At 42.5% G+C, this 24,905-nt stretch overlaps 1 protein-coding gene and 1 long non-coding RNA gene across 2 annotated transcripts in view; one reads left to right on the top strand and one right to left on the bottom strand.

The window, feature by feature from the left end:
• BIN1 (bridging integrator 1) overlaps positions 1–2,988 on the bottom strand; it is a 64,205-nt gene extending 61,217 nt beyond the window's left edge. Inside the window, exon 1 of the mRNA XM_027588465.2 lies at positions 2,859–2,988. Within this exon, the coding sequence (XP_027444266.1) occupies positions 2,859–2,882 (24 nt within the window). The 5' untranslated portion in view covers positions 2,883–2,988. The remainder of the gene's footprint in view (positions 1–2,858) is intronic.
• Positions 1–24,905, top strand: part of LOC113919426 — a 93,249-nt gene that overhangs the window by 6,034 nt on the left and 62,310 nt on the right. The gene's annotated exons all lie outside the window — the stretch shown is intronic.

Genomic DNA, 24,905 nt, shown 5'->3' with positions numbered 1-24,905 from the left:
TGTATGTTCTCATAATAATGCCCTTCTGAGAGACAACCCTAATGACTCCCTGATGTATCATCAAGTGAGGGTTTCTCCGCAGTGCCTCTCCCTGAACTGTCTGAATTAATATAAACCAAAAGAGGTTGGGGCAGTGGATTGCAACTGATAGTAGACATAAACCAGGAGTGTTCTGGGCAAATCAGGATATATGAGTACCTAGTGAAGGGATAGGGGTCAAGACTAAAGGTGGAAAAGAAGGCTGAAGACATGCAGCTCACAATCTCTGTTCAAGCTGGTGTCAAGCACTGACATCTATCCACTTTCCCAGGCCTGTGCAGCCATAATCTAGGAGATCGTTGCAGAAATGGAAGGGCGACCATCCAGAGGACCTTCTGACAGGCGACTTGTCCCAGGCTTTTTGCCTCCTGGTTTTCAAACCTACCACTCCAGATGTTTAGCTCCAGCCTTGATCTGATTTAACCAGATGCTGCAGGAAGAGTCTGGGGAGCAGGCCAGTCACTGGGCCACCAATTGGCTCCGGGATATTTCCAAGGCTTCTGGGAAACAAGGTTTCCAGTAGGAACCACTTACTCCCTTTTGCCACCAGCAAATGAAGTCTCCAAGAGCAAAGCAAAATTTTTAAGATAATCAACCTCCATATCTTTAAACTTTTGTTGTCATGTATGTGGTATACAGCTAAAAGGTAGTAGAGCAAGAAAACAGCAACATCATAGGCTTCAGAGCCAGAAGGCCCAGGCTCTGTCACTGTTAGTCATGTGACCTTGGGCCAGTCACTGCCTATAGCTTCTAAGTGAAGCAATAATACACACCTGGCAAGGCTGCTGTTGAGAATTAGAGGTGACATAGGCCCCGAGGCCCTGAGCTTAGTGGCCTTGATAAATGGTAGTTACTATCATGACACACTGTCCTAAAGGCCAGGAACTGTGTCTCTCAGTTAATCTGGCCTATGGACCTCTTTGTGGGGAGACACAGCAGGCTGACCTTTTCCAGCTTTACCAATGGGCAAATAGAAATGCAGAACAGCAAACAGCCCTTTGCCCAGTGCTCCTTCAATAAATCACTGCTGACTTCCTTTGGAAATAAGATTCCAGCCTTTGGAAATGCTCACTGGAAATTTACCAGCATTGCCTTTGTATTATCTATGAAAAAAAAAAAGCTTTCCCAAACAGAGCAGGGACAAAATGGTACATGTATGTTTTCAGGCATTTCTAGAGTTTAATTTATGTACAAGCAAACTAACAAGCTATGGGACTCTTAAGAGGACTGGATGGTCCCTTGAAACTGAGCTTCACATACAAGGGACCAGGAGCTCTCTAGGAAAGCCATTTCAGGGTGTGTAACAAAAGTCTTGCAAGCACTGGCATCCTGAGAACACAGAACACAGGTTTAAGTACGGTGACATTCCTCACAACAAGCAAAACAGTAAGAAGTGGGAAGCAGCCTAAATGTCCAAGCATGGGCTCGTTAGGTAAGTAAATTTCTAAATTTTGGCTTATCTATATTTTGAAGATTAAGCTCCCACTAAAAAGTGATAAATAGGACTTCTTCAACATTTAAAAAGTCTGCTCTTTCAAGGAGACCATTATAAGGTCATCCAGTTGGATAAAAACTACCCAGGATGCATACAAGCAAAGGACTTGTATCGAGAATATATGAACAACTGTTGTACCTCAGTAACAAGAAGGTGAACAACCTGTTTTAAGAAACAACAACAAAAAGGCAGGCAAATGATTTGAAGAGACCCTTCATCAAAGATGGCAAAACGCACATGAGAAGATGCTGAAATTCATTAGTCTTTAGGGAAATGTAAATTAAAACCACGATGAGCTAACACTAAACACACACACACACACACACACACACACACACACACACACACACACACACACACGAATGGCTAAAATTTAAGATGGACAACACCAAATGTTGGTGAGGATGTGGAGCAAATACAACTCCATCCAGAACCACTTCTCCCCTTATACCAGATTCTTCCTTCTTTCTTTATGATGAATTTTTCTCTTCTCATCTTTTTCTCCTACCTCTTCTACTCAAGTTCATCATATATACCTGAAACATAATTGTGGTCCAGCTGAGTGTTTTGCTCCCTGAGCATCCTTGTGGCTGCAAGCAAACACCTGGGTAGAGTGGGGCTGCCTGATTCATGTCACCCTTGTCCACACAGCCCCCAGGTGTGCTGGGGCTTTGAATGTACCCTTCCTAAAGACTCGTACGCACCTGCTGCCATGCCCAGCACCCCCCATGTCTTCACCTGGGTACCTAGCATCCCCTCCTCACCCTTCAGACCCAGCTCACATGTCATCTCCTCTTGCGAGCCTTCTTCACCCATCTAACTCAGGCAGGGCTAAGTGACCCTCCTCTGCATTTCTCTGTGCCTGCCTTTCTCCTATACCTGGCATCTCCCAAAAGTCAATCTGTGATTGTAGAGGGAAAACACTTTAGGACCCAGTTCTTAATTCTGACAGAGAGTGGATATGCATCCATTGTGTTCCTCCTGGCCTGATGGTGACCAGAGTAGAAGGTGAAGGTTATGCTTCTTCACGGGGAAGAATCATTTCTTTCTCAGACAATGAGCTGAGAAATGACAGCCAGGATCCTACACAGAACTGTGGTAGCCTTTGAGTGGAGGTCATGCTCCATTTGAGAACACAGCCCCCAACTGACACTCCTAGGGAGCAGGCTCTGGGTCTAGTTAGGTCTGACTCCCAACTACCTCCATGAAGCACAGACCAGACACTCGGCAAATCCATGCTAGAATGCTGCCACTGCCCCGGGTTCTGGGCATGGTCCACCCAAGGTCAGCAAAGGCACTCAGCACCAAAGTGGGGGAGACCTACCTGGAGCTGGTGGGCAAGCTGCATTCAATCAAAGTCTCCTGCCTTTCTGTCTTCACATATGTCCCACCCTTATCACTTCCTCTCTCTCTTTAACTTACACTTGCTGCATTCAGCATGCTGAATTTGCTTATGGTTTTATAAGTCACTGGCCATGCTTCATTCACTTATTTCCTGCTGACCCGCATTGCTTCTAAAGCCAGTTTCTATCACCCCAGCCTAGTTCCTGGCCCCCGGGAGCTGGTAGAAGCAGCGAGGGTATGGCTGAGCTCTGACTGGTGGGCCTGCGGGTGTTGGGTGCAGCAGGGCAGACAGTGAGGCACATTCACAGAGTGCAGGTGGCCAGCATCACTCTTGCCATGAAATCATGTTTCTCGCATTTTATATTTTACGGAGTAGGACACAGAACATAATAATAGTTTTTGTTCATTCTAAGTAAACATCTGACAATGTCCAATTCAATGGCTTCTGCCTCCAAAACACAATGCTTCCTTAAATAAAAAATGGCTGAATATATGCACATTCATAGGTAGTAGGGACAGAGCTCAATCCACAGTCTGAGCTGTGCAAGAACTGACTTCCTTTACTCTTCTCTCTCAGAGCCTTATTTCACCATTCCTGCCCCCATTCTCATTCCTCCAGACTTAGAAAGCTCTGGTCCTCACATTTGTCTTCTGGCCACTTCTACACCAGAGTGTGCGTTTCCCTTCTCTCTCTAGCCTGGGTCCACTGTGTCACCCACAAGGCTGCATCCCAGGTCTGGTCCAGAGCTTGAGAGAAACATCCTACATCCCTCATGACTGAAGTTTTAAGATACCTCTCAGGCAGGTGGGCAGACATAGGAATCTTTTTGTCTGTCCCTCCATGTTGGGGCCATAGGTAACCTTCTGAGGCTTCCTTAGCCTACTACCCAGACAGGACAGCAGAGTTTCCCCTGCCTTGTACATGACTGCTGGGAGTACTCTGGGAAAAGTATAGTCTGCTCTCAGATTCTTCCAGACCTGACTGGGATTTCTGTCACCCTCCCTGTCCCTGGGGATTGCTCTGGGCAGCAGGGCCAGGGTCTCTCTCAGAACCCAGCACAGCTAATTTGTGTTCACTTTCCCTCTGACTCTCCACAATCCCACCCTACGAGTAGCTTTCTGGTCTGATAGGAGGAAGACTTGCTCGAGGCTAACTCATAAGGCGCTGCCCCCAGTATACTGGCTTATGAATAGGTCCTGGCTTTCAAATGTCAGAAACCAAAAATTTGACCCATCCCTTGAAGCAATGAAAGCAGAGAGCTCATCTGTTTGAACCAGGAAAGGCTGGGGCAGCAGAAATGCCGAGTGGCTAAGCAGTGGTTAGCATTCCCAATACTATCCTGTGTATATCATATATAGTTTATGCAAACTATGCATATATATGTATATATATATAAAGTTTATGTAAACCCCACCATAAACATGAAGCAGGGAGGTGTTTTTTACAGCCTAATTAGACCCCAACACAGCCTGCCTGTAAGTATGGAAACAAAGGCTGCTGGAAGAGATGTCTGCCCCCAGGCAGTGAAATCTCCAGACCAGCGATCAGCCAGCACTGAGCCGGCTGGCCCCAGACACTGGGGACACACACAGCAGAGAATAAAGCAGGTCCCTGCCTGCAAGGAGTCCTCAGTCTGGAAGGGTACAGACAATACTCTATGAATTACCCATAGTAGATGATAATCTGTAACATAATAAAGTGTTGCCTGTTGCCCAAAATTCTACAAGTGGGGGGGAAAAGACGTGAACAAGGTAGATATTTTGAATTGATTGACTTTTACAGACACACAAATGTAGACACCTTTGGAGGAAAGCAACTGCCTTGTGTGGGACCTATGCCTGAGGTCTTCACCTACTGCAGTAGCAACCCCCTGGAGAGGGGGAGGTCCTTGCAGTGAACACCTTGACATACCCATTCTAAAATTCTGATGCTGGTGCAAGTCATCTACAGAAATTAAGACATTCCCAAGCCATGACCAAGCTCTTGGCTCAGCCTCTCTGAGAATCCTATGAGGTAGCCCCAGAGCTGGACCCACCCTGCCCCAGGGTCCAGGCGGGGACAGTTTGGCAGCCAGGAGGAAGCTGTGTTCCAGAGACTCTTGGAGGGGCCCTGGCTTGGGCTCTGAAACCATTATAGCCACATTGTGTCTACACAGCCCTCGTTAACTTTGTCCCTCCAGACTGCCTCCCTCTGAATCCTCTTCCCCGCGCCCATAGCCTGTCCTCCTTCAGGCCTCCCACCTCTCACCTGCCTTGCCCTCCTGACTGGACCCTGGCCTTTCCCCTCCCACTCGCCCTTTTTCTAAAATGTTATTCTGACAATGCCATTCTCTTGCCCTTCGCTGCCTCCTGAGATTCTAGAATAAATTCCGAATACTTTATATTAATGCACAGGCTCTTGGTGGTCCAGCTCCCACCTGCCTCTGTACCTTCCTCTCCCTGAACTCCTAGTCTCAACCCCAACCCTTACCTGCCAACCCTCCCCTACAGACCTCGGCACAAGCTGTTCCCTGCATCTGACCCACATCCTCCCCTTTGCCTCACTGTTTCCAGCTCAACGCTAAACCCAGTGCAAGAATCCCGCCATCCAGGAAGCCTCCTCGGGTCGACTAGGTGGCCCAGCGCCCTTGCTCTGTGATCTTGCAGCACTTACTCTGCTTTATCGTCTGTCTCTCCAAGGAGAGGTCAGTGCCCGCAGTATCTGATGCAGAATGCGCTCAAATGCATGGGAGAAACTGAGAAGGAGAATGAGAGAGAGCAAGAGCTGTTTTATCACTCGTACCTTTTTCGACTAGATGGACCCCTCCTCTGGGACAAGCTTCACCAACCATCAGGGTCTCTTCAGGGCAGGCAGGCAGCATCTGCACACAGGAGGACTCAAACTCAGCCTCTCCACCTCTGTGATTCTCAAACTGGGATTGTGGGCTCTGGAGGGGAGCAAAGTATACTGAGGTGCGCAAAGCAGTCTATATCCTTTATTATAATTTCTTTTTCTGGAAAAGTCTTTATTTTACTCCCATTTTTTCTATACTTTTAACCTTGAAATAATAGCAAGTTCGCAGGAAGTTGCAAGATAATAGAGAGCCCATGTACCCTTCACCCAGTTTCCCCCAGAGCTAACATCTCACATAACTGTAATATAATATAAAACCAGACCCTGACATTGGTACAACACATGTGTGTAGCTCTTTGTCATTTTGTCACATGTGTAGATTAATATAAATCACCACCATGGCCACACGTGTGGGTCTATTTCTGGGTTCTCTATTTTGTTCCATTGATCTATGTGTCTATCTCTTCACCAATACCACATAGTCTTAATAACAGTAGCTATATAGTTAGTCTTAAAAACAGATAAAGTGGGGTGCCTGGGTGGCTCAGTTGGTTAAGCGACTGCCTTCAGCTCAGGTCATGATCCCAGGGTCCTGGGATCGAGTCCCACATCGGGCTCCTCCTGGCCTGCAGGGACCCTGCTTCTGCCTCTGCCTCTGCCTGCCCCTCCCCCTGCTTGTGCTCTCTCTCTCTCTCTCTCTTTCTTTCTCTCAAATAAATAAATAAAATCTTTAAAAAAAACAGATAAAGTGGTTCCTCCCCCTTTATTCTTCTTTTTCAAAGTTATTTTAGCTATTATTATATAATATATATAAAGAAATTTATACTATATCACATAATATACTATAATATATAGTATAATATTAGCTATTATCATATAATAGCATATATAAAGAAATTTATGCTATAATATTATATGCTATACTATATATCATATACTATAATATATAGTATAATATACCAAAGAATTTGACTAGCATCTGTCCTTTGTTCCTAGAAGAGAGAGTAAATCCTTGGAATTTCCAAAGTAATAGAAGTGTCTGTTATTCATGAGCCCCTTGGATCTCATCTGAGTTTATGCTAAGAGATAAAATGACTCTGGATAAAGACTGGTCGCCAAAAAGACTAATCATATGATCAGAGTCCTGGGGCTTTGGGTCAAATGATATCAGCCCAAACTCTGCCCACAGAGGAAGCAGGGGGAACCAGAGATTGAGTTCATTCACGTGGCCAGTGAGTCAATATATGACACCCCAATAAAAACTGTGGATACTGAAGCTCAATGGAGCTTCCTGAACGGTGAACACATCGATGTGCCAAGAGAGTGACATGCCTTGATTCCACAGGCAGACAGCATAGAGGCTCTGCATTCCTTCCCAGACTGTGTCCTGTGTTTCTTTTTCATTTGACTGTCCCTAATTTGTATAATAAAACTATAATCATAAGCATAGTACTTTCCTGAGTTCTGGGAGTCATTCTAGTGCATCAGTGAACCTGAGGAGGCTATGGGAACCCCCCAATTTGTAGCCAGTTGATGAGAAGTGTAAGTGTCCTGGGACCCCACTTGTGGCTGGCATCTGAAGAGAGAGCACTCTTGCTGGGGACAATGACCTTTAATTTGTGGGGTCCAAATCTGCATAGCTAGTCTCAGAATTGTATTATAGTACCTCCACTGGTGTAGAATAGTTGGAATTGAAATGGAATAGCAATTCTCATTCTTTTGTCTTTTCACATAAATTTTAGGATAATCTTGTTTATATCTACAAAATTTCTTGCTGTGATTTTGATAGGAATTGCACTGTATGTCAACTTGGGGAGAACTGACATCTTTTCAATGTTGAGTCTTCCAACCCATGCCCACTGCAATGTCTCTCCATTTATTTAGATCTTCTTTGACTTCTTTCATCAGGATTTTCTATGTAGAAAATCATGTCAGTTGCAAATAGGGATAGTTTTATTTCTACCTTTCTCATCTGTATGCCTTTAACTTCCTTTTCTTGATTTTATTGCCCTAGCTAGATCTTCCAGTACTGTGTTGAACAGCAGTAGTGAGAGTGGAGATCCTTGCCTTGTTCCCAGTGTTAGGGGAAAAGCACTCAGTCTTTACCATTAAGTATGATGTTGGTTGTAGGTTTTCTTAAGATGTTCTTTTTTTTTAAGATTTTATTTATTTTTTTGAGAGAGAGAGAATGAGAGAGAGAGAGCATGAGATGGGGGAGGGTCAGAGGGAGTAAACAGATTCCCTGCTGAGCAGGGAGCCCAATGTGGGACTCGATCCTGGGACTCCAGGATCATGACCTGAGCTGAAGGCAGTTGCTTAACCCACTGAGCCACCCAGGCACCCCAAGATGTTCTTTATCAAATTGAGAAAACTCCCTCTATTCCTAGTTATCTGAGTTTTTATCATAACAGGTATTGAATTTTGTGAAATGATTTTTCTGCATCAATTGATATTATATAATTTTTCTTCTTTAGACTGTTAATGTTATAGATTACATTGACTGATTTTTTAATATTGAGCCAGACCTGCATCCCTGGAATAAATCCCACTTGGTCATGGTGTATAATTCTTTTTATATATTGCTAAATTCTATTTGCTAATATTTTGTTAAGAATTTTTGCATCTACATTCATGTCACATACGATAATCTAAACATCTAACATCAGTATATTCAGAATGAATCATTCAGGGATGTATTTATTTGCAAGTTAAGTCAGTAAACACTGGCTTAAACACATGAGAATATTTTTCCTCTGTAATAAGACACCTGGAGAAAGGCAGTCTAGGGCAGATGCAACTGTTCAAGGGCATTGTCAAGGGCATAGTTTTCCTTCCGTCTTCTTTTCTTTTCTTTTTTTTTCTTCCACCTTCTGACTAAGATACTGTAGTTAGTTTATGGGACATTTATGCTCACAGCAGCAAGATGGCTACTGCACTTCCAGTTCTAGTCAGGGAAAATGGAGGAGCAAAGAGTAAAAGACTGAAGCCACATGCCCTCCAAGTGTGTCCCTTGTTCAGAGGTTATCCAGGAGCCTCACCCCATGAGAGACTTGCTTCATCCCATTGGTCAGAATTGGGTCATCTGCCATGCTTCGCAACAAGAGAATTTGGAAACATGAACATTAAAGCTGGCACTGTGCTAGGGGCACCTGGGTGGCTCAGTCAGTTAAGCATCCAACTTTGGGCTCAGGTCATGATCTCAGGGTCATGAGATCAAGCCCTACCTCAGGCTCTGCGCTCAGCACAGAGTCTGCTAGAGATTCTCTCTCTCTCCCTCTCCCTCCACCCCTACCCCCATTTACGCTCTCTCTAAATAAATAAATAGATAAATAAATAAACAAAATTAAAAAAAAAAAGGTGTCACCGTGCTGTAATCAGTGTGCTGATAGAAGGTAGGCAGAACAGGCAAACACCAGTGTTGGCACCTGGATTATCTGCATAACCATCTTATAACTGAGTGCTGTCCGCCATATCAGTCTAGAATCTCTGGAATCTGTTTCCATTTAGAATCATACTGGCACCAAGTAAATTACTGCATCTTAACAGTAAATAGAAGAAAAAAACTCAAGCAGATTTCATATGTCAATGTTGGCATCAAGTTAAGAGAAGACCAAACAATGTCATAGTGCCCCATGAAATGTTTGACAATAATTTGAGGGGAGAGAGTGGTTGGAGAATTGAGTTTTCTCATAGTATTACGTTCTGTGGGCATGCTGCACGTGAAAATTAAGACAGCCGCCACAGCTGGCATCCAGCTGGTCACGCTGGAGAGCACGACTTATTTTTCATGAGGGAAGATCCTTTATTATGTTCAATTTATGTTGTTATTTTGATTTTTGGGGGGGGTTTACAGGGCTTTTCCAACTTTCCCTAATGGAAATTTTCAAACATAAAGAAATATAGAAAGAATAACACAACCACCCCAGATTTCAAGCTATAGTACAAAGCTGTAGTAATCAAAAGAGTATGGTACTGGCCCAAAAATAGACACATAGATCAACAGAACAAGATAGAGAGCCTAAAAATAAATCCTCATTTATATGGAGGCAAGAATACACAATGGGGGAAAGACAGTCTCTTCAACAAATGGTGCTGGGAAAACTGGTCAGCTATATGTAAAAGAATGAAACTGGACCATTTTCTTACACCACACACAAAAGGAAACTAAAAATGGATTAAAGACCTAAATGTGAGGTCTGAAACCATAGAACTCCTGAAAGAAAACATAGGCAAAATAATCTCTTAGACAACCGCCTTAGCAACTTTTTTCTGGACCTGTCTCCTCAGGCAAGGGAAACAAAAGCAAAAAAAGCTTTTGCACACTGGGACTCCTGGTGGCTCAGTTGGTTAAGCATCTGCCTTCAACTCAGGTCATGATCCTGGGGTCCTGGGATTGAGTCCCGCATTGGGCTCCTTGCTCAGCAGGGAGCCTGCTTCTCCCTCTGTCTGCTGCTCCCCCCGCTTGTGCATGCTCTCTCTCTCACTCTGACAAATAAGTAAAATCTTAAAAAAAAAAAGCTTTTTCACAGAAAAGGGAACCATTAACAGAATGAAAAGGCAGCCTACTCAAAGGGAAAAGATATTGCAAATGATATAGCCAATAAGGGGTTAATATCCAAAATGCATAAAGAAATCCTATAACTCAACACAAAACACACACACACACACACACACACACACACACACACACAACTAATTCTATTTAAAATGGGAGAGGACCTGAATAGATATTTTCCAAAGAAGAAATCCAGATGGCCAATAGACACATGAAAAGATATGCAACATCACTCACCATCAGAGAAATGCAAATCATAACCACATTGAGATATAACCTCACACCTGTCACAATGCTAGTATCAGAAAGACAAGAAATAACAAGTGTTGGTAAGAATGTAGAGAAAGAACCCTGGTGTAGTGTTGGTGGGAATGTAAATTAGTGCAGCCACTGTGGAAAACAGTATAAGTTTCCCTCAAAAAACTAAAAATAATTAATTCCACTGCTGGGTACTTACCCAAAGAAAATGAAGACACACTAATTTGCACAGACTGAAAAGATGCACCCCTATGTTTATTGCAGCAGCATTTATAAAAGCCAAGATATGGAAGGAACGTAAGTGTCCATGGCAGATGAATGGATAAAGACGTGGTATACATACACAATGGAATATTACTCAGGCATAACAAATAATGGAATCTTGTCATTCAAGACAATATGGATGGACCCTGAGTTTATTATGCTAAGTGAAATAAGTCAGACAGAGAAAGACAGACACCGTATGATTTCACTTACAGGTGGAGTCTAAAGTCTAAAAAATAAATCAAACACACACACACACAGTGTCATAAAAAGAGAAAACAAACTGGTGGTTGACAGAGGGAGGGAATAGAGGAATGGGGAAAATAAGTAAAGGGGATTAAAAGGTACAAACTTCCAGTTGTAAAATAAATAAGTCCCAGAGATAAAAAAAATACAGCATAAGGAATACAGTCAATAATATTGTAATAACTTTGTATGGTGCCAGATGGTGGCTACCCTTATTGCATAATGTATACAGTTGCCAAATCACTATGTTGTACACCTGAAACTAAAATAATGTGTCTTAACTATATTTTGACTTTTAAAAATGTGTTTCATTAGCATTAATCTTACATTTATCCATACATACTAGAATTTCTTTTGAAAAAAATAACCAAACATTCATATACCCATCACCTCAATGCAACAGTTGTGAACATTTGGCCACATATTACATATGTAGTAAAATACTACATATACATGATATACATATAACATATATATAATATATATGACTTTCTTACATATATGTATAATATACATAATTTCTGTATTATATATAATGTATACACAATTTATATGTTATATATAATTTAAATAAATATATAATATATATATGACCTGTTTGAAGTGTAGCTGCTTCAAACAGGTCATATATATATTATATATATCAGTACATATTGTATATTATTTATATATATTTATATATTGTGTATTATATTATATATTTATATAAATATATATATTTAATATATATTATATATATCAGTACACATCTCATAAATTATACGACCATTATCATACCTAAGAAATTTAAAAATAATACATCTATATCATCTTATATCCAATCCATATTAAATTTAATTTAATTCTACCAGTTTTACCAGTTTAATTTTACCCTTATTGGGTTTTTTTTTTCTTTTCTTCATTTTTTTTGAAACAGAAGTCAATTAAGTTTCACATGTTTCATTTATTCCTGGGACATTTTAGTCCATCTCAAACAGTCTTCCCTTTGTGGGTTGGGAGTATGATATTACCTGTTTGAAGAAACCAGGTCAGCTGTCCTATAGATTGTCCCATATTCTGAACTGTGTTTCCTCGAGGTTTGTTTGACTTGTTTCCCTGGACTTACTATCAACTAGTCTAACCACTCTTCAGCAGGCTCACTTGACCCCTGAGGCTATGTACCTCACACCATATCACAACAGGAAGTGCCTGATGTCGGCTCATGTCATTATTGGTGATACTTCATTTCCTCACTTGGCTAAGGTGGTGACAGCTTACTTCTTCCATTGTGAAGCTATGCTTTTGCTTTGCAATCAGCAGATGAGCTGAGAAATGTCAGTGTGGCACCATACAAATACCCTAATCTTAACACACTTTCAACTAAATGGTTTTAGCATCTATTGATGAGCCATTCCAAAGTCAATTATTTCACTGGGGATTGCAAAATAATTGTTCATTCTAACATTCCCTCTACACGTTCTGCTGAAAAGATAGTCTGAATGCTTAATTCTTTCTCTCTATTTCCAGGATAAGGAATTGGTATAATAGTCATCTAGGGTAATAAGTAAGGTGGGGTTTTCCTCTTCCTCTTTCTCTTTCTTTTTAAACATTACTATGGACTCATGGGTTTTTACTTATTGAGGGCTTTCAATCACTTCAGTCCTTTTTTTTTTTTTTGATACTCAAATTGTCCCAAATTTGGCCAGTGGGAGGCCCATCTAGCTGGCCCCTTGTTCTTTTGCTATGTCCCTATTAGTCTTTTTTTTTTAAGATTTTATTTATTTATTTGAGAGAGAGAAAGTGAGAGAAAAAGCACAAGCAGAGGGGGAGGGGCAGAAGGAGAGGGAGAAGCAGGCTCCCTGCTGAGTAGGGGGCTCAATGCGATGTGGGGCTAGATCCCAGGACCCTGGGATCATGACCTGAGTGAAAGCAGATGCTTAACTAACTGAGCCACCCAGGCACCCCTCTCCTTATTAGTCTTTAAAGAGATGTCAGTCAGGGTTCTCCAGAGAAACAGAACCAATAATTTATAATATTATTATAATTATTATAGTTATTTATATATTTATGTATTATAATGTGTGAATATATTATTATGTATTAATTTAATAGGTAATTATATATTTGTGTATAAATGTATTTAAGTATTATATATTTGTTATATAATTATAATTATAATATAATTCACACAATTGGACAAACAAGTTTGAAATCTGTAGGGTAGGCCAGCAGGCCGGAAACTCAGGCAGGATTTTTATGTTATAGTCAAGCAGAATGTCTTCTGCTCCAGGAAACCTCTATTTTTGCTCATAAGGCTTTCAACTGATGGGATGAAGCCACCTCACATTATCAAGGGTAAACTCCTCTACTTAAAATCAGTTGATTGTAGATGTTAACCACATCCATTAAACACCTTCACAACAACCTCTAGATTAGTGTTTGACCAAACAACTGGGCACCATAACCTGCCTAAGCTGACACATAAAATTTACCATTATGATATAAGTGTCGAAAGCTTACCTTGTATTTTCTCTCTCTGTTCCTAGAATCAGCCATTTCTCCAAAAGTTCTAATTTCTTTCAGTGGAAAATGGTAGGAAAAACCAAAATCTGGGTGTTAAGTTTGCCCATTGCTCCTGAGATATGATTGCTCATTGGACCTTTTCATGGATGGAGCTAGAAAATTCACATTTTAAAAAATTCAGATATTTCAAATTCAAATTTAATACTGCAAATATTACATATCCCCCTCAACTTCTTTGATCTTATATTTATATCCCTTTTCCCTTAAGCTGAAAATCTTGGTTTTAATTAGTACATTTACTTATTCACTTTCCCCTACACCATGCATCAGATAAGTCCAAAATTACGTTACTAATATTACCTGGAGGACTAAAACTCTTAAACAAAGTTTAAGATTTTTTTCAATTCTTTTAAAGTATAGGCATGCTGAACAAAAAAACAAAAACCAAAAACAACAGTAGAGCATTATGCTTCCCAGTCGTATTGTAAGTTATTCATTTTCAGTAAAACGTGAACATCCTTCATGTTAAATTAATGTTATTTTGAATCTTACTGGTTTTGTCATTTTGTTTATGTATGGTTTCTTTTCTTTAAGATTTTATTTATTTATTTATTTATTTGAGAGAGAGAGAACAAGCACGAGGGGGAAGCAGCGGCAGAGGGAGAGAGAGTAGCAGGCTCCACACTGAGCAGGGAGCCCTGAGAGACTCGATCCCAGGACCCTGAAATCATGACCTGAACCTAAGGCCAAAGCTTAACTAACTGAGCCACCCAGACGCCCTGTTTTTATATGGTTTCTAAATTTTCTTTGGTTTTATAGTAGTATAAGAGCCATAAGCATAAGGAGTTTATGCTTAATTTTATATTTGTACCTAGGTAAGAAACATTATAATCAAAACGATTTAGGTCATAGTTTCAAGTAAAGATCTCAAAACAAACCCAATTATAGGCTCTTGTTTCCTGAGCAGCAAGAAAACGTACAAAGTTAGTAAAAAAGAAAACACAACAAAAATTTACATATTCAGTTTTTTTATTTTTCTACAATGAGTGACCTCTTTATAATTAGCCTAGATCGTTCTCACAAACTAAAAAATAATAATTAAAAAGACAAAACTACTTTAAAAATGTAATTTAAGCCCACACTTGGGGTAAGGGAGAATTTCTTCCTTTAAGAGATGGCAGACACTGCTATAAGCCCAGACTTGGCTGTTAGAAAAAGTGGAAAACACAGACAAGCTCAAGAAAAAGATTGCATTTGGAGCTAATAATAAATAGGTGCCACCCTAGAAGGAAGAGGCAGGCGAAAGGAGTCCAAGACACCCTGATTCATTCTTTTATAAGGGCCCGTGCTGCCCTCTCTTCCCCAGCAGGCTAGATCAGCGTGGCTGGGGCCCTCTCCGAGGCCTGGGTCTGCCTGCCGGGTTGATATTGTCACAGGTAGTAACCCACAACTTTCTCACTCTTGCCTCAGTTGACCCAGCACGGGGGATGCTTCAAACCAGCATTTCTGTTCCTGTTGTCTACAAATGCACCTATACCTATATGCACATAATCATACCTATTGTTGTTTTTAACCTTTTGCCTTCCACCCTATTGTTCCTCCCTGGACTCCATACACTGATTTCATGCAGCTAGACCATAATAGCTGGAGGGGCCCTCAGACACCATCCTGTCCAGTTAGGCTCATTAAGGAGCCTGGCAGCCAAAGTCCAGAGAGAGGGATGGACTAACCAATGGCCACACTTTCTAGTGAGACAAACCTCTGGACCCATCCCAAATCCTACACTTGACTTTCTCTCTTGTGTACTCTAGGCATTATCCTGATAAGCTCACAAAATGCCTCTATCCCACAATTCCATCAGAAAGGGGAGAGCAGGAGCACCACAAACTGGGGCAGACTGCAGTTGGCTAAACCAGTAGGATTTCTCCCCTGTCTCTTGCCACCTCCCTTAAGAGCTTGGGAAATTTAAATACTTTACCGGCCTCCCCTGAAACCAAGTAGACATTTGACATAGCTCTGGGAAATGAGACTTAAGTGAAAATTTTCTAGGATTGGGAAAGGTTTCTGCTTTTCTTGATTAAAAGGAAATTGCAGCTCTTCCTCCTTCATGCTGCCTTGAACACAAATGAAATGTCTGGAGCCCCAGCAGCTATTTTGGGATCACAAGACAACAAGCAAGAGATTTGCCCATAAGCTTGTACTGATGCCATGAGTTACTGAACCAATGCAAGCAGTTACATAATTTGGAGAATCTTTTTATGTGACTAGGCCTCTATAGAGAGTATTTTCCATTTCTTGTAGCAAAAACATTCTTGTGAGAGTGTGTGTGTGTGTGTTTATTTAAATATTTTATGCAGAAAGCACAAGTTACAGTGATATTTATGTGAATCACAATTGGTAAAAACATTTAAATATTATTTTAATCAGAATACCTTTTATGTCTTATTTTTATTTATTTACTTTTTAATTTTGAAGTGTACTGACATACAATATTATATTAGTTTCAGGTGTGCAACATAGTGATTCAACATTTTAGATACATTGTGAAGGGATTACCATGACAAATCTAGCTGCCATCTGTCACCATACAAAGTTGTTACCTATTATCAAGTACATTCCTTATGCTGTACTTTGTATTCCCAAATCTAATTTATGTTATAACTGGAAGTTTGTATCTTTTAATCCCCTTCTTCTATTTTGCCCTTCCCCCCAACCCCAGAAAGTATTCGTAACTGATACATACGTGTACCACTTAGAAACAAGTTAATTCAACAGACAGGTATTGAGCACTTACATGAACCCCAATCTAAGGACCCAGACATAAATAAGACATTGCCCCTGGTCTCAAGGAATTCCCAGCGCCTGGATTATATTTGCGTTCTTCATATAATTCTGTAAGATAAATATCATTGTCCCATTTGGCAGATGGGATAAATGGAAGCTCAGAGAGGTGAAAGAATTTGCTCAAGATCCCCCAGTAGTTAGAATTGACTCCTGACGCATATAGGGCAATCAACCCATGAGCAGGCCAGCAACCAAAGACAGGAGCCAAATCAACCAGAAACTTTCTCAGACTTCCTCCCCTCAGGTGTCTTCTTCTTTGAACTGGGAACTTGGAGAAGTTCCTTCAGTGAGGGGTGGAAGGGGTGGGTGCAGAGAGGAGGGAGGAGGAAGAGGGAGGTGGGGAGAGGGGAAGGCAGGAAAGGGGAGGGGGAGGGAAAGGGAGAGGGGAGCACGTTGACAGGAGCAGGAGCAGTGCCAAGGCCCCATCCCTGCCCACTGGCCCCGGGGAGAGGGAGTTAGAGCTGGACCTACAGCAGTAACCGGAGAGGCAGAAGCTCTAGTGACATGACAGGAAGCAAGCAGAGCTCTGGGGACCCACAGTGAGCCCCTCCTCAGTCTATAAGAATGTGGGCAAATCACTGCTCCCTGGAACCAAAACCACTCCATCTGGGATTCAAATAACAGGAACTAACTGAGGTCAACTCAAGCAACCAGGGAGATGTTTGACAGGGACACAGATGGAAACTGAGGGCCTTCCTGTCCCCATGCTATGGAGTGTGATTGCCCCTGCCTCCTTGTTGCCCCACAACACTCACTGAGCAGATACTTGGAGGAGGAAAGGCTTCTGAGAATAAGGGTTCCCAGTACCCTAGGCTCTGACCCCCCATAAAGTCAAGCTCTTTTATTCCCTGCACTTACCCCATGATCTATGCTGACTTTTCTGGAAACCGGGATTTTAAATAAGCTTAAAAAGCAAACAAGAAATAAAACCAAAACCTCTGTTCTGCTTTTTAAAAATTCCTTTTTCCCCTTTTCATTTTGAGCAGGAGGAACCAAAAAAGACTAGGGGCGGATGCCAAGGGAAGGTGGAAGGAGAGAAAGGGAAGTCTAGGTACTGACTGGGAGGCCCGTCATCTTTGTCCCCATCCTTGGAGCTTGCTGGGGGCCAGCCCCACTGAAGTCAGCTCCACCAAGCCTGTAGGGTCCTCACTGCCCATGCCCACCACGGGGCCAGGCCCAGAGCAGACAATTTGCTACCCCCAAAGTGATAACAACAGCCACCCATTTGAGCATGTGTTCCAAGCGGGCACTGTGCAGTGCTTTTCATGCGTTAGCCACTTCAGCCCTCACATCAACCCTGTAATGAGGAAACTGAGGTTCAAAGTGGTTGAATGACTTGCCCCACATCTCTCAGATAGCCAGTGCTAGAGCAGGCTCTACATCTAACTCCAAAGCCTGTGTTTTGGATCCCATGCCAGACGGGGGTCCCAGGGCTGATTCCAGCCCGTACATGTTTTGCTTGACTTGCACAATTGGAGCCTGCCCAATGTTTGTTGTTGTTTTTTTTTTTAATATTTTATTTATTTGACAGAGAGAGACAGAGCAAAAGAGGGAACACAGCAGAGGGAGTGGGAGAGAGGGAAGCAGGCTTCTAGCTGAGCAGGGAGCCTGATGTGGGGCTCAATCCCAGGACCCTGGGATCATGACCTGAGCCAAAGGCAGATGCTTAACAACTGAGACACCCAGGTGCCCCTGCCCAATGTTTTTAATTTGATTAGTTGTTGACATTGAACAATTGGGAGAGTTTACATAAAAGCTCACATTTCTGGATTCTCTAGAAAAATCGGGATATCAGGTCCCATTGGGCGCACATTTCCTCTTGGCAATAATTGGCTAAGTTGACCCCTTTATATCAGATTCTGCTCCCTACTTTTCCCCCAGTCCTCGCTACTCCCTATTGCACCTCCAGCACCAGAAGCAAGTGTCAAAGGCTAGTGATCATCCTCCTCCCTGTCTGCTCTACTCATTGTACCCACATGGTCCTGTACACAACAGAGTTTGGAAGCCTGCACTAAGTTACACTGTTTTATGGATGGATGGATGGATGGATGGATGGATGGATGGATAGATGGATGGACAGATGGAAGGATAGGAAGGGTTCAGAGCACCTCAGCTGCCTGTCCAGGAAGTATTTATGGACAATGGCCCAGCATACTGTCAGCCAGCTTACCAACTCCAGGGTATGTGTCCTAACAATTCAGCCTGGCTACTTATCCCCTTGCCGCTGAAACCCAAGCATTGAGTCCCTAGTACCATGAGATGATTCAGCCCTACTCTCAGAGCATCACTCTGTCAAAGCCTGAGGCAGGCAGGCCCTGGAGAAGCCCTCACCTATAAGAAGGGCAGGCATTCACATGTTCATCCCCACTGCACGGGCCCGCAAATGGTGTCGTGAGAATGCAGTGAGGTGAGGTGGGCAAGGCCTGGCTCCTACTTGTGCCCAGTATAACCTGGCCATAATAAGAGGTGGGAAGTCAGGAAATGGTGAGGCTGGTTAGACAGGCCATGGAGCAGATGCCCCATTGGCCCCAATGCTGGCAGGAGTTGAAATGGGAGAAGCAGAGCTTCAGTGAACAGAGAGGGCTCAGGGTTGGGGAACAGGGAAAGATGTAGAGAGGATGGAATGTGCAGTGGAGAAGAAGTGGTGTGAGGAATAAATGAGGAAGGAAGAGCAAAGGCCTGAAAATGGCCATGAGAGAAGCTGAGAGTCTGCTGCCCCCATCTCCCCCCTGAAGATGGAATGGGACAAAGGAAAGAGTGACCAAGTGAACCATATGGTCTAGTGACCATTCCCATCCATTATGAGAAGGAAAGGATGGAAGTTTACACAAGGGCTTATGATATAGGCACATCTTGATTATGGAACAGGAACTCCAGGTGGTGGGAGAGAGAAGGAATGGGGTGGGGAGGATAGGCAGAGAGGTGCCTTGCAGGGTTGGACACTGCTCAGGCAGTTGGATGGGGTGTGGGAGGCAAAGGGTTGAGGGGAGATCTCTCCTGCAGGGGAGATAGGCATAACTAGCTCCAAGGATGAGCCTGGAAGCACTCCTGGTCCAACAGCCATGAGAGTGTTGGCGACGTTGGAAAGCCTCAAACCCATGTCTCCCAAATGCCAGGTCACCCACGAGGTCTAATTTAGAGCGGAAGTTGGTCATGAGGCTCATGGCAATTTTCCCTTCAGTCTTTGAAGTCACTGACACACTATCTCTTCCTGGGGAATCCGACTGAAGCTGCTCTCCATCTAGAGAGACAGGAAGCAGTTTGGGGAGGGACTTGCCCCTCCAATCAATGGCCAAAGCATGTTATTCTCTCAGAGCTCCTGCAGGACTGAGGTCTGGCGTCCACAGTGTCACTGCCCGGGAGAGCTGGAAGAGATGGAGTGGCCTCAGGAAGCTAGTGGACATTCTGTGCAGAGGTGGGTGGTCTCAGTCAGGCAGGCTCAGAGACCACCTGACAGCACCCAGTCCCAAGGACTGGAGGAGGGAAATCTAAGACATCTTATATCAAACCCTGACCCAAACAGCCTGACACCATAAGGGCATTTATCATCAGCTATGACAAGGTGCCTGGAAGTACCACAGACCCCAGGGCGTGCTGATTCAGCAGCCTGACCCTGTCATATGTGACCAGGTTTGCCCTATTTTTCTGCTCTGTGTTTCTTACTATTGGCTTCTTCCTCAGGCTGCTCCTCTCACTGTGACACAAAAAGAGGTACCATCTTCTTTGGTAAAATGCACATGATGAAATTTACCATTAGCAGCATTTAGTATATTCACAGTGTTGGGCAGTCTCCACTCCTGTCTATTTCCAGAACATTTTCATCACCCAGGAAGGAGCCCTCATAACCAGTGAGCGATAACTCACCATCCCATGCATTCATGTTGTAGCATGCATCAGTATTTCATTCCTTTTTATGACTGAATAATCTTCCAGAACTGCTAGATTTTCAGCAGCCTCTCCCCCAAGACTTCTCAGGTCTCATTGGACAGAACCGGATCACAAGCCCAATTCTGAGCCCATCACTGGCAAGGGCAAAGGGGTCACCCTTAAGTAATGACTGTCTTCACTGCACATCGGATCACCTGGGCACCTTCAAAAAACCATGAGCTTAGGGACCTACCCCAAGAGATTTGTATTTAATTGGTCTGGGGCACTGGCATGGGCACTGGGATTTTTTTTTTAAATTGGTTGTTGCCATCATTAATGAAGAGAAGATGATGAAAAAATGACTAAGTCAGGAGAAGGTGAAGAGAGCCAATGATGGGGCCCCAGGAGTGAGGAGATGTCAAAGGGAGGACAAACCACACACTTCCTAGTTTCCGACTCGAGCAGCTGGACCTGCTGTGGGCCAATGTGGCAGAAGAGGTCCCCACCCCTGCTTATGCATGAGTTTAGGGGCTGGGTTTCCCTGTTTTGTTGCATACCAGACCCCCTCAGGACTCCTGAGGGTGGGGTGCCCTGGCATCTGCATTCTGCTGCACCTCCCCACTCAGCAGTTCTGGGGGTACAAAAGGTTGAGAAGCACTGGCTTAGGCATTAACCCTTCTGTTGGAACACATCCTCCATTTCTTGGACTTTGCCCTGCACTCGGAGGCTCTTGAGGAGTTCCAACCAGGAACTGGCAGAGGACTGGAGGAGGGCTGGTTCCCACCGGAGAGCCAGTCCAGTGCGACCCTGGCCTCAGTCCCACTGGAGATTACTTAACCTCCTCTCTCTCCCTGTGTGGCCTCCCCACCCTCTCCCCGATAGTAGAATGCTCCTCCGTGCTGCCAGCTTCCGTCCTGCCTAAACAAGCAACTCTTCCAGGGTAAAGAAGACTCAAGGGACGACTATAGTCGTCCCCTTGCTGCCTGCACCCTTTGACCCCACATGTCCTCCCTTCATCCACCTGGGCGGGCCTCTTCCCAGCTGCTCTCCCCACTCTGGAGAAGAGCCATCCAACCTGGGACATTAGGGGATTAAAGATGGCTATTCTGGAGCTTAATTTTAGAGGACAGTCTGGAAGAAAACAAACTACCAATAGTGGATTGTTGGTGTTGTGGCATTTTCAACCTGATTGTCAGTGGGACCTAAGAAAGCGCCACATTCGCCTCATATTATAACGTGATCAGCGTGCTAAATTCTCTTATTCATTTTAACCATTGCCAAAATAATGCTCCTGGTGAGGCAGGTAGAAGGTTGTACTATCTGCCAACAAGAACAGTTTTGTCTCTTCCTTTCCAGTACTTTCGCATTTTATTTCCTCTTTGGGTCACAGGAACGTGTATTACAAGAGGTACAAAAGTGGAAGGGCAGTCTCTCTCCTTCCTATCCCCTTATCACGCAGGTCCCCTCCCTGGGAAGTAGCCACTGTGGCCAGTTTCTTGTGGGCCCTTCAGAGATAGTTCATGCGTGTACAAACACCTACATGTGTTCTTCCCCTCCACCCCACAAAAGGAGACTTCCAGGTATTTATAGTTGGGTAACAAAACACTCCAAACTTAACAGCATAAAATAACAACCACTGTAAAAAGCCACAGATTCCGGGTGAGGAATTTTACAGGGTTCTGGGGAAACGGTTTTCCTCTGCTCCAACCATGTCTAGGATCTCAACTGGAAAGCCCCAAACGGCTGCGAGCTGGAATTGCTTGGAAGTTTCTTCCCTCACACGTCTGGTCGCCGTGCACAGTCAGGACTGCTGACCACGTATCCCCTATGTGGTCTCTCTGGGTGGCCTGGGCTTCCTCACAGCATAGAGGCCTCAGGCTCCAAAAGTAAATGTTAGATTAAGGAAGGCAGAAGAAGCTGCATAACCCTTTATGACAGAAATCACATAGAATCACTATGGTCAAAATGGTCACAAAGCTCTGCCCTATTTCAAAAAGTGGGGCACAGATTTCACCTTTTAATGGGAGGAGTATTAGAGCACCTGTGGCTATGTGTTTAAACCACCAGAGGTATAATACTATCACATTACAATTCATGTCGTTTTGGGTTTGTTTTGGGTTTTGGGGGGTTTTTTTGTTTGTTTTTTTGTTTTGCTTAATATATCTTGGTGAGTTTTATATACACATTTATCAGAAGCTCATGTAAGGCTTCCTTATTCTTCTTTATAGCTACACAGTGGTCCATTATAAGAATGTAACATACTTCATTCTTACCAATATGGTAGGTGAAAAAGTTCTTCATTCTAGTTTATTTTTTTTATTTTTAGTTATAAGAAAATACACATGATATAAAATTTACCATCTTAAGCATCTGTAGTTGTACAGTTCGATAGGTGTTAAGTACATTCACACTGTTGTACAACAGATCCCTAGAACTCTTTTCCTTTGCAAAACCGAAACTCGGTACCCATAGGAACTACTCCCCATTCCCTCCTCTGCCAGCCCCTGGCAACCACCCTTCTACTTTCTGTCTCTGCGAATTTGTCTACTTTAGGTACTTCATAAAGTGAAATCATACAGTATTTGTCTTTTTGTAACTATTTCACTTAGCATAATGTACTCAGTGTACAGCATCCATGTTGTAGATTGTGTCAGAATTTCTGTTCTTTTTAACACTGTGTGTATATACCACATTTTGTTTATCCAGTCATCCATGGACAACTGAGTTGCTTCCAACTTTTGGCTATTGTGAATAATGCTACTATAAAGATGGATGTACAAATATCTCTGCTTTAAATTCTTTTGGATATATATCCTGACATGAAAATGCTGGATGAAATGGTAAGTCTATTTTTCAAAGTTTTGGGGAAACCACCCTACCATGGTTTCAGCTGCTGTATCATCTTACATTCCCACCAACAGTGCACAAGGGCTCCAATTTCACATCCTCACCAACACTTGTTATTCTCTGTTTGCTTTTTTATACAGTAGCCATCTAATCAGTATGAGATGATATCTCACTGTGGTTTTGATTTGCCTTTCTCTAATGATTTAGTGATGTTGAGCACCTTTTCATGAACTTATTGGCCATTTGTATATCTCCTTTGGAGAAATGTCTATGCAAGTCCTTTACCCAATTTTTTTAAAGGTTTATTTATTTATTTTAGAGAGAGACAGAGGGAGCACAGGAGGGGCAGAAGGACAGGGAAAGAAAGTCTCGAGCAGATTCCACGTTGAGCACAGGGCCTGACTCAGGGTTTGATCTCATTATCCTGAGATCACGATCTGAGAAAAAACCAAGAGTCCGATGCTTAACTGACTGTGCCACCCAGGCACCCCAAATATGACTCATTTTTTTTTAAAGATTTATTTATTTATTTGACGGGGCGGGACAGAGCAAGAGAGAGAATCTCAAGCAGACTCCCTGCTGAGTGCATAGTCTGAGTCAGGGGGCTCGATCTCAAGACCAAGAGATCATAACCTGAGCTGAAATCAAGGGTAGGACACATCTGACTAAGCCACCCAAGGACCCCTGGTGCCGATTTTTTAAATTAGGTTGTTTGTTTTGTTTTTGTGAGTTGTAGGAGTTAAACATATGTATATTTTTTAATGTTTTATATGTATATATATTCTGGATGTTAACCCTTTATCAGATATATGATTTGCAAATATTTTCCCCTATTCTTTAGGTCACCTTTTCACTCTGTTGATTATGTCCTTTGATTCACAAAAGTTTTTAAGGTTGATGTGATCCAATTCATCTGTTTTTACTTTTGTTGACTGTGTTCTTGGTGTATATTAAGATCTCATTGCAAAATCCAATGTCAAGAGGCTTTTTTCCCTATGCTTTCTTCTAAATTTTAGCTCTTACATTTAGGTTTTTATTGATTTTGAGTTAATTTTGGTGTATAGTGTAAGATATGAACCCAGCATCATTCTTTTGCATGTGGAAATCCAGTTTTCCCAACACCTTTGTTTAAAAGTTTATCTTTTTCCCTATTCAACAGTCTTGGCACCATTTATGCAAGGGTATACTTCTAGGCTTTCTATTCTATTCTACTGATCTATATGTGTGTCTTTGTGCCAGTACCACATTGTTTTGATTACTGTAGTTTTACAGTAAGTTTTAAAATCAAGACATGTGAGTCTTCTAACTTTGTTCTTTTTCAAGATTGTTTTGGCTACTCAGGGTCCCTTGAGATTCCATGTGAATTTTAGTATGCAATTTTCTATTTCTGCAAAAACCATTTTTAGGATGTTGATAGGGACTGCATTAAATCTGTAAATGACTTTGGGTAATAGTGATATCTTAATAATATTAAGTTTTCCAGTCCATGACCAAGGGCTTTTACTTTATGTGTTTATTTATCTGTGTCTTCTTTAATTCTTCCAGCAATTTTTTGCAGCTTTCAGGGTACAAGTATTTTTTAATGCTATTGTAAATGGAATTGTTTTCTTAATTTCCTTTTTAGATTATTCATTAGTATATAGAAATGCAACTGGGTTTTGTATGTTGATTTTGTATCCTGCAACTTTGCTGAATTTATTAGTTCCAACCAGGACTTTTTAATGGAATATTTTAAGGTTTTCTACCCAAAAGAACAAACAAAACAAAAACTTACTTCTCCTGTGTGTCTCTTCTACTCTTAATTTGCTACT

Source organism: Zalophus californianus, chromosome 3, assembly GCF_009762305.2.
Source record: "Zalophus californianus isolate mZalCal1 chromosome 3, mZalCal1.pri.v2, whole genome shotgun sequence".
NCBI classification, from domain to species: Eukaryota; Metazoa; Chordata; class Mammalia; order Carnivora; family Otariidae; genus Zalophus; species Zalophus californianus.
Note: the sequence above shows the minus strand (reverse complement) of the source record. Positions and strands in the feature narration are given on the sequence as shown.